Source organism: Bos indicus x Bos taurus, chromosome 3, assembly GCF_003369695.1.
Source record: "Bos indicus x Bos taurus breed Angus x Brahman F1 hybrid chromosome 3, Bos_hybrid_MaternalHap_v2.0, whole genome shotgun sequence".
Lineage (NCBI taxonomy): Eukaryota > Metazoa > Chordata > Mammalia > Artiodactyla > Bovidae > Bos > Bos indicus x Bos taurus.
Window position 1 is genome coordinate 18,070,213 of NC_040078.1, and position 18,050 is coordinate 18,088,262.

Consider the following 18,050-nt stretch of genomic DNA (forward strand, 5'->3'; position numbering starts at 1 on the left):
CCATTTATCTTGAAAGCTTTCAGATCAGACATAAGAAAATCATCTCTTTTGTGCTCATTAACATTTCCTAAGTGTCAGAAGAAGGACCAGGAAATAAATTGGCTCCAGGTCAGCATTCTCTCTACCACATCACCAAGATCCTTGAAAATGTCCAATGTAGGGACCATTTTAGAGCTGAAAGCCTCATTAAGGAAAATGAAAAATCTTCCTCTTCATGAAGAATTTCTGCTGTGTTTTGGTTTTGCAGAACATAGAAAATTGCAATGACAAAGGGCCTTGGAGTCAATGTGTCCCAATCAGCTCATTTCAGAAGAAACTGAAACAAAGGCAAATTCACTGGCCTGGTGCTATTCACAAATACATCACAGTTTCATCCCCAGGTTCCCTGACTCCCAACCCAATGACTGTCTTATATCCTTCTCCCCTGGCTTGTTGCCGGGCTTCTCAGCCTCTACTATGGATCTTCTTGTTGGAATCCAAACAGATCCACAAGTGTTTCTGATTCTCTCCACTAAGTACTAACATCCTCAGTCCATTATTTCTACAACTGGGTAGGGATGTGTTTCCAAAATGATGTTTCCATTATATACCCCACTCCAGCATCATCTAGAGGTCAGTATTTTTATTCCCTAAAAGCAGAAAAACACACCCAGCAACTGAAAACCATTTGGTTTCTCTACAGCTCCAGCACTAGCCACAAGAATGTTTCCAGTAGCTCTTGGTCTGTCCCTCATCTTATCCTTCCCTCCTTCAGATTTCCTGAGCTTTTGTCCTTGCCAGCCACAACTCCACCCCCAAGTTTCTGCCCTGCCCTCTCCTCTGGTCTAAGCATCCTCTTTGGAAGGCCCTGCTCCCATTCCCAGTGGACACTCACCAGCACACACGCAGCAGAGAGTCGTCAGCACCTCAGGAGAGGAGTGGATGGAGGTGCTGTGTCCCAAGGCCCTTTTATCCTGGCCTTGGGCTCTGCCCTCAGGTGTGAGCCAGGGCCTGGGCATCTGGACATGAGAGGACCGCCTCCTGCCACCTACATGGTTCCTGTGACAGGTGATGAATGGCACTTCTTCCCTGCCTCCCTCCATGTGGCTCAGGGCAGCTGTTCCTGGCTAGGAAAGCACCTGCCTAAAATGAGGGCTATAGTGGGTGGAAACAGACACCAGCATTTGTGGACTCCTCTGTTGCCTTCCTTTCCATGGAAGATGGCTCTCTTCACAGCCTTCTCTTCACACTGAGGGACCTGGTCACATGATGCCTTTCCTTCCACCCCAGATATTAATTTTTCATCTGGACCTCTGGATCTAGATAGCTTGGAGTGAAAATCTACATGTCTAAATTGCAGGGGTGTGTGTATATGTGTATGACTGTCAACTAAAAAATCTATTCACAGTCTAAGAGTTTAGAGTTTTGTTTTATTTGGTGAAAATTTTTAGGACTTCAAGCCCTGGAAATAGCATCTCAAGTAACCCTGAGAAAACTGAGATGAGGTGAGGGGGAAACTAGGGTATTTAGGAGTTTTGCAACAAAGGGCAAATAGTAGGTGCAAAAGATTACCATTAGTAAAAGAAAACCAGATATCTTAAATAAAGGAACTTAGCACTTTTCTGTGTTTGGGAAGATGCAAGAGTCTGGGCTCACTGAAATCATTCCTTGGATATGTGCCTCAGCTATCTGGGACCAGTATCCTCTGTTTACACATCCCAAATTTCCTGAGGGCTCACATAGGGAGTGGCTGCATCTGATGACTGCTAGATAGCAGGTATTCTTTTCCTTGGGGCTCACCAGCTTACCATTGGTGGTGGCTGCAGTCTCTGATGACTGTGGCATCCTTTGTTTATTGATGTGGCAGGCGATATTTCGTATCAGAATAGAATATTCTGATTACTAGAACCATATCAGAATGGAATATTCTATCATAACCTTAGTTTTCTAATATTTTAAATTGAGATTATGATAGAAATGTCTTCTTCAGGATTTACAAATTAAGATGGCAAAGAGAAAGTAGACCAGATTGCATTCAGCACTAACTGATGTTCAGGTTGATAGGTATAAAGAAAAATAGATTCAGACATGAATTTTTAACAGACAGTGGGCTTTTATTAAGCCACAGCTATCTTTTAAAAATAGGTGGGTCTTATTCAAACTAAATGCCATTTTTCCCAATATACCTCAACAAACCTGACATTATGACGAGACCTCTAGAATTAAAATTGGAGACGAGGACTGAAGAGGGGCATGTTTCCCTAAATTATACCCTGAAAAGAATTCACAGTTTCCTGGGGCAGATCTGCAGGAATGAAGTAAAGTAAAAATGGGATAAGTGAAAAAAGAAAGTGACAAAAGAAGAGGTCTTAAAGTGTGACTTCAAGTGCTGTGACTGGTATACTTAAGAACAGACATATTCAATATTCATTAAAAATTTTTCATTACTGCAATATAGATTTCCTATGTTCCCCAAGGTTAAAAATAACCAAATGGAAATTTTAAAAATGAGAAACAGATTATCTGAAAAAAATTAGTTCAAAATTAAATATAATGTCAGAAAACTCACTGGATGGTCTTAGCAGATTGTAAAGCACAGAAGAACAGATTGGTGAACCTGAATTTGAAAAAAAATTATTCAAACTGAATGGAAGCCAGGAAAAAATATTGGGGAAAAATGAACACATGATTGATAATCTGTTGAAAAATAGCAAACAGTCTACATACATGTTAGAGTCCAGAAGATAAAATAAATAGAATGGAGGAGGAAATACATTTTAAAACAATAGTCAAAAATTTTCCAAATTTCATAAAAATTGTTAACTAATAAATCCAAAATGTTATAGACAAACAAAAAAAAAATCCAGTAAGTAGTAAAGTGTGTCTAGGGGCAAGATACAAATTATTCTTGGAAAATAGGTAAAAGAGAAAGGAATTCTGAAGAAGGTAACCAGAAAGATTTGTCAAAGAGGTCTGGTACGAATATAGGCTTTAAAGGGTGGTGAAGACTTGATCCCTGGGGTGGAACCAGGAGGACGTTCAGTGGAGAAGAGCAGTGTGAGAATATGTATGGTGCAGGAGGATACAGGTGGTCTTTTGGGAGCAGAGTGGTCCACCATGATTGGAATGTAGGGCATGTGTGATGGAGTAGGGAGGGAGAGTGAGGCACAGAATAAGGCAGAAAAGAAGACTAGGTCCAGATTTTGGGGAGACTACAGCCAGGGTCAGTCCCCCAGGTTTTATGCAATGTTCACCAAAAATCCACTGAAGGTCTTGGTTCAATTTTATTATTGTTACTTGTATGTTTGACATTTTAGCAGGGTAAGGATAGTCACATTCATGCTGAGGATTCACGCAGGAGACTTTGGGACAGAGGACAACAGCAGTAGGGGGAGAGCTGAGAAAATGCCACTGCTGATAATCCCCTAGATGTTGTCAAGATTGATAATTGCTTTCTCATGAATTCCAAATCCAAAGACCTTCGAAAACTGAGTTTCTTGTCTGATTGTTTATGATAGTCATTAGGTGGCAAAAAAAACTGAACTGAGCTGACAGTGAGGTTTCTTCACCTTACTGTGAATGTTCCTATGTTCTGTTGCAGAAATACAAATGACCTCTCTGAGGGAACCCTGAAGCCATGGGGTGTGGAGGATCTGGACTTTACGCCCTGCCTCCCCAAGATGTGGTGGACTCCTTGGTTTGAGTTTGTAAAAAATTATGTGACTATCTCAATTAAATAGAGGCTAGCACCACCAGGGGAAGCTCTCATGCCCTGCAAGGATAACAGAGCCCAACAAGAAGAAAAAGACTTCTCTCCTGACCAGGACTCAGCCAATGAAAAACCATGGACTCTTGTTAACTACAGCCCTCCCAACTTCCTTTTCCCCTTCATAAAAGTGTTCTCCTTTCCTCACCATGTAGGGACTTGTATGTGACTCCCCATGGTTGCAGACACCACGTTGCAATTCACCAAGGATCCCAAATAAACTCATCTTTGCTGGAGAAATAGCTGGCAGTCTGTTTTAGGTCAACAAAATCCATGGTGTTGGGGTTGTACATGGCCAACTCTGAAGGATTCCTGCAGCATTACTATCAAAAATAAATTATATTTATTGACTATCCTCCTTTTTTAAAATGTCCTAAATTTTATTTGGTGCCACGGGATTCAGATAAGGAATAGGTCTGTGGTATTTGTATCCTGGCAACCCACTCTGGTATTCTTGTCTGGGAAATTCCATGGACAGAGGAGCCTGGTGGACTATAGGCCACAGGGTTGCAAAGAGCTGGACACAACTTAGCAACTAAGCAGCAACAAATGCCAATATAGTTTGCTACTGGAGGATTAAGACTACACTCATTGGAAAAAGCTCCCGGATTTCTGACTGAATAAAACAAACCTCTGAAGAATGCAAATGAGATGCTTAGGAAATAAATGATGAATAAATGCTTGCTCAGCCCAGCCTTTTTATCCAGGCAAGGTCAAGTCAGGAGGCCTTTGAGTGACTAAGGGCCCAATCTCCATTCAAGCCTAAAAGGTACCTCTGATTGATGGAGAGCCTCTTCTCCCTGGTACCACCTGTCCCTCTGGCTGGTCCAAGGAGACACACCAGTGGTAAACTGGCTGCACAGCATCAATAAGCTAGTGGTCATTTGTGATAGCTGCTCATCTCAGTATCCTTAAACCCAACATCCACCCTGGTACTTGAACTTTGTGATCTCAAAACTTCTACTCTTTCTAGATTCAGCGTTTTGCCTCAGCCATTTTCCAGCATCATCGCTTTATCCTTCTGTCTGCCATTCCATGTCCCTTTACTTCTTCAATTGCTTTTCTTCCAAGCCCCCCTACTTGACCTAGCTTGAGGCAGGAGATAGATGGGCCCCTGGGGAGTCGGAGTTAGTTTCCGGTGAACCAAATAAAAATAGCAGGACAATTGAGAGAGGAGGCTGGGCTCTGCACAGATAGAGGACGTGTGTGTGTGTGTGTGTGTGTGTGTGTGTGTGTGTGCGTGCATGCATGTGCGTCAGTGCTCAGTTGTGTCTAACTCTTTGTGACCCCAGGGATTATAGCCTGCCTACCAGGTTCCACCGTCTATGGAATTTCTCAGGCAAGAAAACTGGAGTGGGTTGCCGTTTCCTACTCCAGAGGATCTTCTCAACCCAGGGATTAAACCCACGTCTCTTGAGTCTCCTGCATTGGCAGGCAGGTTTTTTTTATCACTGTGCCATTTGGGAACCCCCAGATAGAAAATAAGAGACCACATATTTCTCATTCTCAAAGTCAGGAGACCTCCCCAACTACACATATGCAGAAAGGCTCCTTGGAGGTCAAAATAGAGAAGATGTCACCTCATAGTAAGTGATGTCAACTACCCATCGGCCTCTTTGTTAGAATCCATCTCGGCTAAAAGATGCATGTGCACACATAGGAGGACCCTGTGTTATAACAAATTCTGACTCAAAACTAGTCAAAGCAAGATAATTGGCCAAAGGAAACCTGGAAAAAAATGCCCCCAAAAAGTGATTCAAGGGGGCATGACTCCATGAGTCTATCCACACACACTGTACTTTTCTTCCTCCTAATAAACACTTTGATGGTTTCACTACTTTCCATCTCTTTGTGGAAATTCATTTCTGTATAGCTGATGGTCCAGGGCCTGTCACTGGCCACTGGCCCTCGTGGTCTAGCGGCTAGGATTCAATGCTCTCCCTATCACAGCCCAAACTCAATCTCTGTCTGGGAACCAAAACCTGGCTTTAAGCCACTGCAGGCCGAGGCCACGGGAGATCAAGCTGACCGCATTCACTCCTGTTTGTGCTTCTCTTCTACTCATTTGACCTCTGCTTGGGCCCGGACTTACCTGTTTTTGTGGTCTACCTCCTTTATCAAGTGGACAGTTCCCAGGGCCAATTGCTGTATCTTTCCTCTACTCTCCTTAAGGCTGACCATCTTACTGCCAAAAACAAATGTATTTGTAGTATTTTGTAACATACAAAATGTTTTAAATAATGTATCTCATTTAACTCTCAATGTGACCCAGACAGGTGTATGTATTTTTTTAGCTGAATTTTATAGATGAAAAAACTAAGTGTCCGAGAGACTTAGTTAAGCTAAGTCTTAGCTTAAGACCTGCTGCTGCTGCTGCTAAGTTGCTTCAGTCGTGTCTGACTCTGTGCGACCCCATAGATGGCAGCCCACCAGGCTCCCCCGTCCCTGGGATTCTCCAGGCAAGAACACTGGAGTGGCTTGCCATTTCCTTCTCCAGTGCATGAAAGTGAAAAGTCAAAGTGAAGTAGCTCAGTCGTGTCTGACTCTCTGCAACCCCATGGACTGCAGCCCACCAGGCTCCTCCATCCATGGGATTCTCCAGGCAAGAGTACTGGAGTGGGGTGCCATTGCCTTCTCCAGCTTAAGACCTAAGCTAAGCTAAACCTCCCAGTTAGTAAGAGGTGGGGCCAGCATCAAGCTCACTTTTCATGATGCCCATCCTATGTCTTTTCTATTCCTGTGTGCTGGTTCACAGTTCCACACCCCTCTGAGCCCCTTTTTGCCACCCACCACATTCAATCCCTCTCCCCTTCCTATGCTGTCTGGGATGCATGCACAGATCATCTTCATCATTGCTTTATTTGTTTTTGCCTCCAAACTACTTTGGTATTTTATTATATAATTTAAAAACACATCCACTGTTTATATTTTTCTTTGCTAGAATATCAACACGGGCTTCCCTGGTGGCTTGAACACCTTGAGAATGATAATCTTTGTCTGTTTTGTTAACTGATATATCCCAAGCATCCAAACATCTGACACATAGTAAAAACTCAATTAATATTTGAATAAATATTTGTTGAATGTGTGGATAAATATTCCATTTCCAAATAGTTCTGCTATCTTCTTTATTTTTAGCCAAAATCTTCTCTTTATGCTTTCCATTCATTTGATTTAAGCTCTTGAGTTATATTTTCTATGAAAAAAAAAAAAAGCCTTTCAAATCGTGGAAGACTGCAACATGCTACTCTTTTTATAACATCACTCTGCCTTTCACAGGGAGACAGACCAAGTTTGGGAGTAAGATAAGCCTGGACTTGGAGTCTAGCATTATCAGGTCTTAGATGTGTGACCAGATAAATTAGTTAACTTTGCTAGATTGTATGTGTGTGAGAGAGAAATAGAGAGGGAGACTGCTTATAAATTGGAGCAAATCATAGCATCTTTTCAAGGAGTGAATATGAGTAAGAATGTAGGTTTCCTCTTCAGGTGGTGGCTTGCACACAGTAGGTCATCATCTTCAAGCCTCACTCCTATTTGATCTGAGCTGAACAAACTAGGTACCCAGGTGTGCACTGTGTGTGCCAAGCAGAGCAGCACACTCATGCCTAACTAAAATAACAAGAGTTCATCACCGTTTGCCACAGATAATCTCACTCTTGGCCTGTATTAAGTTGTAATCAACCATGCTTTCTCCATACATGCAGGTTTACAAATACCAACTAATCTTCTATCTTAAGTGCGGTTTACATTTAAATTAAATTCATAACTTCACATTTACCTTAACCATATTTTATCTTTTCAGATTAAGGCCATTATTCTAACCTGTGTTGAATCACTGCCTACTCTTCAATTTCCCCATCCCTTGAATTCCACACTTGGAATTTCAGTCAATTTCTTCTCAAGTGCTTCTCTAAGAGGCTGATAAGAAGTTCATTAGAGCAGGATAAGAATTGAATCTGGGGACCATAAAAGTGTTAGGAACCAAGGCAGATGATCAATGAAGGAAGAAATACCCCTCCAAGGGCTTCTCTCATTACACCATTTGCTCTGACAGCACGCCTATTATCATCTCTGTCTGGAACACAGTTCCTCTTCCCTCCATTCATTAGATAACTCCCACTTGTCCTTCACGTTGCTGATCATAGCTGCCTCCTCCAGGCACTTAACCCCTACAAGTGCCCTTCCAGTGGGCTTCCTCAGTACCCTGTGCCCCCACACTGAAACTCTTACGACTTCTATTGTCTCTTAACCTCTTGGTGAGACAAACAGGGTCTGCCTGGCTCACCATTGCCTCTCCTGGAATAAGCACAGTTCCTGGCAGAGCACTGAGGCTCCATAAAGATTTGCCAAATGAATGGATGTGTTGATACAAGTTGATACATGGGTTTTTTCCCCTGATAGCTGTTAGTACTGGAGAACAGAGGGAAGGTGTTAACCCAGCTCAGGGTTCCCATGATAAGATGTAGTAAGGAATGTGGTGGGCAGGTTTGACACATCTTGAGTTATTTCTAGGCTTCTAGGTACTTCTACTTTAACCTTCCAGGTCAGGGAGCTTCTTCTTTTGGAGGAATAATTTTGATTGTCCCTGGTGATGGGAAAAAACATGAGTCATCATGCATCACCATCACCCTCTCTTCCTTCCTAGTCTCAGGCCATAGGCATGTGGATCCTCTGGGATGTCCCACCACGTCAGAAATCAGGAGTATGCTGTGGCCAAGGACCAAATCTTGCTCACCATCTGGCCATTCTCCCATTTGTCAACGAGGTGTCTACTTGCGCACTGCCTGCCTTCTGATTACTGCCATACACCTAGCTAAACCATTATGAACAGCCAAGCTACTTCCTTACGCATGACAGTTCTATTTGCTTATTCATCCTGGACTATTCTAATCTGTTGGACAAACTATGGAGTGTGGAATTTCTCCCTTTTACTATTTGGGAAATTCCTGGGTAAAGGAGAGATATGCCAAAACTTGGCTTCTCCTATCCGAGCAAAAATATCTTACATATACTGGACACCACCCCACCCCCTCATCAGCCACTTACAAGTGCTCCATTCTAAGTATTTTTAGTGACAGTGGGGATGGGCTTTTAACTGAGAGAAAGGAAGAAGTACTTTATCTTAAGGTGTTTCTGGACTGAGTATAAATTTGACTCCACACAGAGGATAATTACCTAAAACCTCCCCCCCCCCAAAAAAAAAGCTTAATGGTCAACACCCTATTGCCATCATGTCCACATTCTACTCATGTTGTACCCAGATATGTACAAGCTTTAACGTTCCTTGTAGGTATAGAGTAAGCTCATGCCCCTGGGTGTTCATTGTAACAATGGTCTCCCCACTCAGCTGATCAGAGTAATTTTCAACTACAGTCCAAGATTTTATTGCTGGAAATTCAAATTAAGTAGTTCTGGGTTGGATCCTGGGATTCCATGTCTTTAAGTGGGTTCCCAGCTTACTGTACCTTAGCCTTGTGCCTGTAACAAAGAGGAATTATGGAAATTTACCTGGTGCAAAGACAGCCTCTAAGGACATCTAGTGTGATTTCCTCATTCGACAGTGAGGATGCTAATCTCAAGGAGGGAGGCTTCAGTTCAGTTCGGTTCAGTCACACAGTCATGTCCGACTATTTGTGAATCCATGGACTGCAGCCTGCCAGGCTTCCCTGTCCATCACCAACTCCCAAAGCTTGCTCTAACTCATGTCCATCGAGTCAGTGATGCCATCCAACCACTTCATCCTCTATTGTCCCCTTCTCCTCCTGCCTTCAATCAGGGTCTTTTCCAATGAGTCAGATCTTCGCATCCGGTAGCCAAAGTATTGAAGTTTCAACTTCAGCCTCAGTCCTTCCAATGAATATTCAAGACTGATTTTCTTTCGGATAGACTGGTTTGATCTCCTTGCAGTCCAAGGGACTCTCAAGAGTCTTCATCAACACCACAGTTCAAAAGCATTAATTCTTTGGTTCTCAGCTTTCTTTATAGTCCAACTCTCACATTCATACATGACTACTGGAAAAACCATAGCGTTGACTAGGTGGACCTTTGCTGGCAAAGTAATGTATCTGCTTTTTAGTATGCTTTCTAGGTTGGTCACAGCTTTTCTTCCAAGGAGCAAGTGTCTTTTAATTTCATGGCTGCAGTCACCATCTGCAATGATTTTGGAGCCCCCCCAAAATAACGTCTCTCACTGTTTACATTGTTTCCCCATCTATTTGCCATGAAGTGATGGGACCAGATGCCATGATCTTAATTTTCTGAATGTTGAGATTTAAGACAGCTTTTTCACTCTCTTCTTTCATCAAGGGGCTCTTTAGTTCTTCTTCACTTTCTGCCATAAGGGTGGTGTCATCTGCATATCTGAGGTTTTTGTTATTTCTCCCAGCAATCTTGATTCCAGCTTGTGCTTCATCCAGCCCCACATCTCACATGATGTACTCTGCATATAAGTTAAATAAGCAGGTTGACAATGCACAGCCTTGATGTACTCCTTTCCCAATTTGGAACCAGTCTGTTGTTCCATGTCCAGTTCTAACTGTGGCTTCTTGACCTGCATACAGATTTCTCAGGAGGCAGGTCAGGTGGTCTGGTATTCCCATCTCTTTCAGAATTTTCCAGTTTGTTGTGAATCACATAGTCAAAGGCTTTGGTGTAGTCAATAAGGCAGAAGCAGATGTTTTTCTGGAACTCTTGTTTTTTTCATGATCCAACAGATGTGGCAATTTGATCTCTGGTTCCTCTGCCTTTTCTAAATCCAGCTTGAACACCTGTAATTTCATGGTTCATGTACTGTTGAAGCCTGGCTTGCAGAGTTTTGAGCATTACTTTGCTAGTATGTAAGATGAGTTCAATTGTGTGGTAGTTTGAGCACTCTTTGGCATTGCCTTTCTTTGGGATTGGAATGAAAACTGACCTTTTCCAGTCCTGTGGCCACTGTTGTCCAAATTTGCTGGCATATTGAGTGCACCACTTTCACAGCATCATCTATTAGGATTTGAAACAGCTCAGCTGGAATTCCATCACCTCCACTGGTTTTGTCCATTTTGATGCTTCTTAAGGCCCACTTGACTTCGTATTCCAGGATGTCTGGCTTTAGGTGAGTGATCACACCATCGTGGTGATCTGGGTCATGAAGATCTCTTTTGTACAGTTCTGTGTATTCTTGCCACCTCTTCTTGATATCTTCTGCTTCTGTTAGGTCCATACAGTTTCTGTTCTTTATTGTGCCCATCTTTGCATGAAATGTTCCCTTGGTATCTTTTATTTTCTTGAAGAGATCTCTAGTCTTTCCCATTCTATTGTTTCCTCTATTTCTTTGCATTGATCACTGAGGAAGGCTTTCTCATCTCTCTTTGCTATTCTTTGGACCTCTGCATTCAAATGGGTATATCTTTCCTTTTCTCCTTTACCTTTAGCTTCTCTTCTTTTCTCAGCCATTTGTAAGGCTTCCTCAGACAACCATTTTGCCTTTTTGCATTTCTTTTTCTTGGGGGTGGTCTTGAGCACTGCCTCCTCTACAATGTCACAAACATCTGTCCATAGCTCTTCAGGGACTCTGTCTATCATATCTAATCCCTTGAATCTGTCTGCCGCTTCCACTGTATAATCATAAGGGATTTGACTTAGGTCATACCTGAATGGTCTAGTAGTTTTCCCTACTTTCTTCAATTTAAGTCTGAATTTTGCAATAAGAAAGGAGGCTTAGAAGAAGGGAAAGAAAGGAGAACTGCAGAGAGATAGAAGCAGGATTCCAAGGAACGAGACCTGAGCCTTAGACCCAATTTCTTACATTCCCCTGGACTACTTAGCCCTCATCTCTGGAAACTGGGCCCTCATTCTGATGCAGCATGACTGGATTACAGGCACAGACGTTTGGCTGACCCTTGCCTCACATTGCTTGTGACTTGGCTAGAGCAGTGGCATTTCTAGCAATAGTCCATCAAACTGCTAAATGGAAATGATACTGTCCAACAAGTGGGTTGCCTCAGGTTAGTGTGGAATTCAAGCGGAGTCTTTCACAGGTCTTTGAACACCTTTAAAGCATTTTATGAATGATTTTTTTTTTCCTCTGGAATGTTCAGCCCTGGTCCAGGGGACACTTTAAGTTTTGTTCAAATGGTTGATGTAGAAGGAGAAGAGAGCGAGATCTGGGAGGCAGGTCGTCAGCAAAGAAAGGGAGAGTGGGGAGTGAGGAGATGACCATGCAAGACCATCCAAAGCCAGCGTTGAAGGACTGCAGGGTATCCCAAACCTTGCTTCTGAGTTCCCAGTCCCCACTGCCAAATGCATTTTAAAAGCCCTGAGCTTCTTTGGCCCATTTTTTGATTGGGTTGTTTATTTTTCTGGAATTAAGCTGCAGGAGTTGCTTGTATATTTTTGAGATTAGTTCTTTGTCAGTTGCTTCATTTGCTATTATTTTCTCCCATTCTGAAGGCTGTCTTTTCACCTTGCTTATAGTTTCCTTTGTTGTGCAGAAGCTTTTAAGTTTAATTAGGTCCCATTTGTTTATTTTTGCTTTTATTCCCAATATTCTGGGAGGTGGGTCATAGAGGATCCTGCTGTGATTTATGTTGGAGAGTGTTTTTCCTATGTTCTTCTCTAGGAGTTTTATCAGCAGCTGAATGGATAAGAAAGCTGTGGTACATATACACACTGGAGTATTACTCAGCCATTAAAAAGAATACATTTGAATCAGTTCTAATGAGGTGGATGAAACTGGAGCCTATTATACAGAGTGAAGTAAGCCAGAAAGAAAAACACCAATACAGTATACTAATGCATATATATGGAATTTAGAAAGATGGTAACAATAACCCTGTATGTGAGACAGCAAAAGAGACACAGATGTATAGAACAGTCTTTTGGACTCTGTGGGAGAGGGAGAGGGTGGGGTGATTTGGGAGAATGGCATTGAAACATGTATAATATCATATATGAAATGAATTGCCAGTCCAGGTTCAATGAAGGATACAGGATGCTTGGGGCTGGTGCACTGGGATGACCCAGAGGGATGGTACAGGGAGGGAGGTGGGAGGGGGGCTCAGGATGGGGAACACGTGTACACCCGTGGTGGATTCACGTTGATGTATGGCAAAACCAATAAAATATTGTAAAGTAATTAGTCTCCAATTAAAATAAATAAGTTTATATTTTAAAAAATAAAAATAAAAGCCCTGAGCTTCTAAAGCACACAGACAGAAACAACAGTCAAACGGACATACTGAGAAACATGTAAAGCCCTCAAAAGGACATGTAAACACACATCCTCCTGAATACCCCTTTTCTCTGAGTGCTATAGATGGGCTGTGACTCTTCACTATGGGCCTGCCTGGGTGCTCAAGGCAGGGCATTCTGTCAGAGGAAGTGGAGGACCACTGAGGCCAGTTCATACCAGTGTTGGGGGAGAGGAGTGTTGGACCTTGAGCCCCTCTGGCTACTGGGAGATGGCATCACAGCCTCGGTCTGCCAGGGGGCACCAGGCTGTCAGGGGTTCCCTGGCTCAACCCCAGACTGACTCACCCAGAGACCCCTATATTCTACCATCTTCCAGTCCCTTTTCATATCCAGGCCCAGTTATCCTGGGGACCAGAGTGTGTCCCCTGAGGATAGGACAGGTAGTGGGACACTGTAACCAAGAGCCTGCATCATGACCTTCTCCTGCACCTGCAGAGGGAGCCGTTTCTTAGAAGTGAAAGCCCTTCCCTCTTAGCCAGTCTGAGTTTCTTCTGTACCTGGGTTGTGGGGTGGGGGTCTATTCCCCACCTCCCCCCAGTCAAGGGGGTTCCTGTCAGTAGTGTGTTTGTGAAAACAGGGGCAAGATCCAATGAAAATTGCCATCTGAGGCTTCCCAGCCTCTCCCCGTCCTGCTCTCTTCACTCCAACTCAAAGGCCTGGGTGATGGAAACCTTCAGATGCCCATGGGAGCCATTCAGGCCCAGCCAGACCTCTGGGGCCTAGGTCACAGAGCAAGTGCAGTTCTAAAGGAGCCTGGATTTTCAGAGAAGAAGCAAGGCGAAAGTGGAGAAAAACCTGTGAGACAACTCCAAAATGTTGTTGGAAAAATGACTTAGGTGATACAGGAAAGATCTATGGAAGAGGTTATGACCAAGATGGATGGGACCATGTGTAACAGGAAAGAGTATAGATTGTAAATGACATCTGGCTGCCCAACTAGGCAAGTCACATAAATCCTGTGGGATTAGGTTTCCACCTCTGTCAAACAGCAAGTTGATAATGTCTTTGTGATGGACTATTGTAGAAATTAGAGAATATATACACATACACATGCACATTCATAAACATATTCATTTTCTACCTGCATGAGGCATTTCACTAAATCAATAATGACCAAACATTATTGGGTATCAGAAATATCTGGGAAAGAAAGTAAAATAAATACCTGGAGGCTTGGTTAAAACAGTTTTCTTGGCCTCACTCTCAGATTTTCTGCTTCAATAGCTCTGGAGTGATACATATGCATTTCTAACAAGGTCCTAGGTGAGGCTGTTGCTACTGTTCTGGGTACCACCCTGAGAATCAGTGTGCTAAGCTGTGACAGCAAATAAGCATTATGTCTCTCCCTTTTATGAGTACCTTCCTAGCAGATAAGCAATGAATATTTGTCAATTAAAAAATGAATGAGTGGATTTCACATAAAAGCCTTGGTTTTCTTTTGTACAACACAGGGTTTCACTACATGGTCTCTTGGGTATTCATCATTGACACTGAGGGACTGGATCCCTTGGGTGAGGGGAAGACATCTGAAGAGCCAGTCCCTGGATCTGTGGTTTCAGACTATTGAGCTAGAGCTATGGGGTCTTTTGGTGTTGTGGCTTGTGTGGAGGAGGGCACTATTGCCTAAGCCAAAGCCACCCCTGCTGTCCTCCTAAGAGGAGACTTTTTCATCTTCTAAGACCAAGGTGGCCTCAGGGCACTCTCTTCTCTAGGGAAGCCCATCCCAGCATCATTTCCCAGCATCCTCTGTGGTATCCATCTCATCTGCAGGGAGGTAGAAGCATCACCCCTTTTTCTGCCTCTCTAAGCCCTACCTTCATATACCCAAAACCACCCATGCCTAATGTGATTTGAGAGCAATCAAGGAGTGCAAACTCAGCCTCAGATGTATCCTTTTCTATTGTATCAAAAAAAAAAAAAAAAGCTAATCATTTATTCTGAACCAAACAAGAGTGTATCCTTTGCAAAGGACCCCAGAGAGCCTATCCCAGACTCCCTCCTCCCCTCCCTGACTCCACAGAGGTCACATGGCTATGACTAAGGCCCCAGAGTTGAGTGACCTACCCAACCCTGGCCTGAGACCTTTACCTCTAAATAGAGGAGCAAGAGTTAACCTCCTTGTTCCCTTATTCCTCATCCCCTTCATCCACCCGTTCCCAGCAGGGGCCAGGGACACTGATGGTAGACAGAAAACTGACAAGGCAGCCCACTCAGTCTAGGCTAAAGAAAGCTCAGACCATAAGTAAAATAAATCCAAGAAGAAGAAGAAGAAGAAAAAAAAAAACAACTCATCCCAGAGAGTCAGGAAGGAGTAAGAACACAGGCATTATGCAGGACTTAGGCTGTGAGGGTATCATCATCTTTATTGTTACATGGTTTCCTCTTGTCTCCAGTCCTGTGGTTGCACATCAGGACAGACCATAGCTCAAGCTGCAAACCCAGAAGCCTTACTGAGGAGCTGTCTGCCCCAGGAGAAGCACAGGACTTTGGGGATACTTTGACTCCACTCCAATGGGAGTTTACAACCTAGCTGGGCAGGTAGAGACAGACACACCTGAAAAGTGAAATAACAATTCAAGAGATGTTCCAAAGCAGTTGCCAAATGGATTGTGTGGATGATTCAATGAGTTCTAGGAAATCAGTCCAGGGTCCTGCAGAGAGGAACAAATACAAAAGGCTCCAAGGAATAGGTCTTGAAATACAGGTTGGATTTTTAGATACTGGGAGTAGCAGAGAAGTGGTCCAGGTAGTAGGGAAAGAGTGAGCAGACGCTTGGGGGCAGGGACCCCAAGGGGATGTCTTGGGAAACACCCAAGATGTGCCATGGTGGCCAGACTGGTCTGGCTAGAACGGGAGGATGTGTTTGGGGAAGCGTTAGATGTGAGGCTAAAGAGGTGTCTCTGACCCAGGTCTGGATCCTGAGATGGCATGCAAAGGAGTTTGGACATCATTTCTGCAGCAGGGAGCCTCTGAAAGTCTTGAAAGTGATACAAACCAGAAAATGTTGGAAATTGTGGCTGCTGGGAATGGAGGATCAACATTTTCAGGGCAAGAGGTAAGGCTATCTCAGCCGTGCTTTCTTTAAAAGTAGGCACCCTTTACTCCACCACGAGTTCCACCTTTCACTCCAACACTGACGCCTCCTTGGTCTCCACAACCACCAAGACCCTGTGATTCTGGAAGGCCTACATCGCAAGGTCTACATCTAGGCTCACTGTCTTGCCACCAGTTGTAACCAGCTGGGCCACAGATGGGGGCCTCAGTGTCCAGGCGGTGTGGACTGGACTCATGACAGCCTAGGTCTCCTGTGCATGGATTTGGTCGGGGCTCCACACATGGCTCTGGGCTTGGGCAGGGCGATGGAAGCGGAATTGGCTCCGGAAGTGGAATTGGCTCCAGAAGTGGAAAAGATTCTTGGCGCTCATAGGGCTGCGGATATGGACGCGGTGCTGAAAGATCGCACTGCACTGGGCGAGGATGACGCGGGGCTGGATACGGCACTGGACGTGGTTCTGGATACAAACAGGGTTCCGAAAGTCGCCGTGGTGGAGAGCAGGGACGGAACTCTGGACTTACGCACCGCTCTGGACGTGAACACGTACGTGGAGCCGGAAGTGGACGTGGGCATGGAGCAGGAGGTGGACTTCGCCGCAGTGATGGCTCTGGACATTGGTCCAAACGCCGTGGAGGATGGAAGCTTGGGAGTGGACACGGCTCTGCACGTGATCTCAGATCCGGGCAGGAGGTACCCCAGGAGGGTCGTGGGGCACAACTCTCAGAGCAGCGTCTGATGGGAGGAATCTGAACAGGACACTTCTGCGGGGGAACCTGCCTGGGGCAGCGAGGGGAGGAAATCTCTATTCGGCACTTGGGTCCACATCTCTGAGAGCAGCCCAAAGTGGGACGCCGAGAACAGTCACTGTTATAGATGGGCTCAGAGCGGCGGGGTGGGGTACAATAGTTATAGGAGCCCGGGGAACATCTTGACGGCAGGCAGCTACTGCTGTAGTAGGGCTCGGAACGTCGTGGTGGGGAGCAGCTGCGGTAAGAAGGCTGCAGCTGGCGAGGAGGGAGGCACCTGCTGGTGCTCCGAGAGCGACTCTGTGCAGGAAAGCTCCCATAAGAGCCCCAGGTCTGACACTGGGGCGCCCAGGTGCTAAATGAAGCCCGGGACTGGCGCTGGGGGTCGCAGCCGCTGTAGGAGCCCTGATACTGGCACTGGGTGGAGAATCTTCCCTGAGGCTGGCACACCAGGGGACCTGTTACATAGGTCTGGACAGGCTGAGGTGCCGGGCAGGGTACATAGCTCTGGCCTGGGCATTCCACATAACAAGTTTCTGTATAACAAACCGGAGCACATTCTACATAGCAGGTCTGCACAGGGCATGGGCCTTCACACTGCACATAGGAAACCTCAGACTGGCATGGAACCTGGCATTGAACACATGTAAACTGAGGCTGGCTTGGAGCCTGACCTTTCACCTGTGTGGTCTTAGACTCGCATGAAGCTTTGCCCTTCACCTGGGTGGTCTTAGACTCGCATGGAGCTTTGCCCTTCACCTGGATGGTCTTAGACTCACGTGGAGCTTGGCCCTTCACCTCTGTAGTTTTAGACTGACATGGAGCCTGGCATTTTACCTGGGAAACTTGAACTGGGCATGGTGCAGGGCACTCCACAATTTGCATCTCACAGGGGGCTTGGACCACCACCTGGCTGTTGGCACAAGGGGTTTGGGAGATGTAGCAGGGGGAACATGTCACACAATACTGGGGGTGTGGCTGGTAACACTGAATCTGCTGCTGGTCACACATGGTTCTGATGCAGGCAGGTAAGCAGAACCTGAGGGTAGAAAGACCAAGATCAGGAGAGTGAGAGTTGTTGGGGAATGGTGACCAGGACCAAGGGGAAGACACCCTGCTTCTTTCCTGGCCTTTCCTCCCTACCTTCAACTTGTACCCAAGAGTCCTTACAGAGTGAGCTGGACCCAAGATTAGTCACCATTGCCCGCAAGACCTGCCTTGAATCTGCCAAAAGACCTAATCTGAGGGAGCTTCAAAGAACAGCAAA

General features: G+C 44.8%; 1 protein-coding gene across 1 annotated transcript; it reads right to left on the reverse strand.

Moving 5' to 3' along the window:
• Positions 1-15,793: 15,793 nt before the first annotated feature.
• Positions 15,794-17,794, reverse strand: KPRP (keratinocyte proline rich protein). Its single transcript, XM_027538335.1, has one exon. The coding sequence runs from the start codon at positions 17,792-17,794 to the stop codon at positions 16,064-16,066; it is 1,731 nt and encodes a 576-aa protein (XP_027394136.1). The 3' UTR covers positions 15,794-16,063.
• Positions 17,795-18,050: the final 256 nt, after the last annotated feature.

Coding starts and splice junctions, on each gene's coding strand:
- KPRP (XM_027538335.1), bottom strand. CDS start 17,794: ATGTGTGACCAGCAGCAGATTCAGTGTTACCAGCCACACCCCCAGTAT.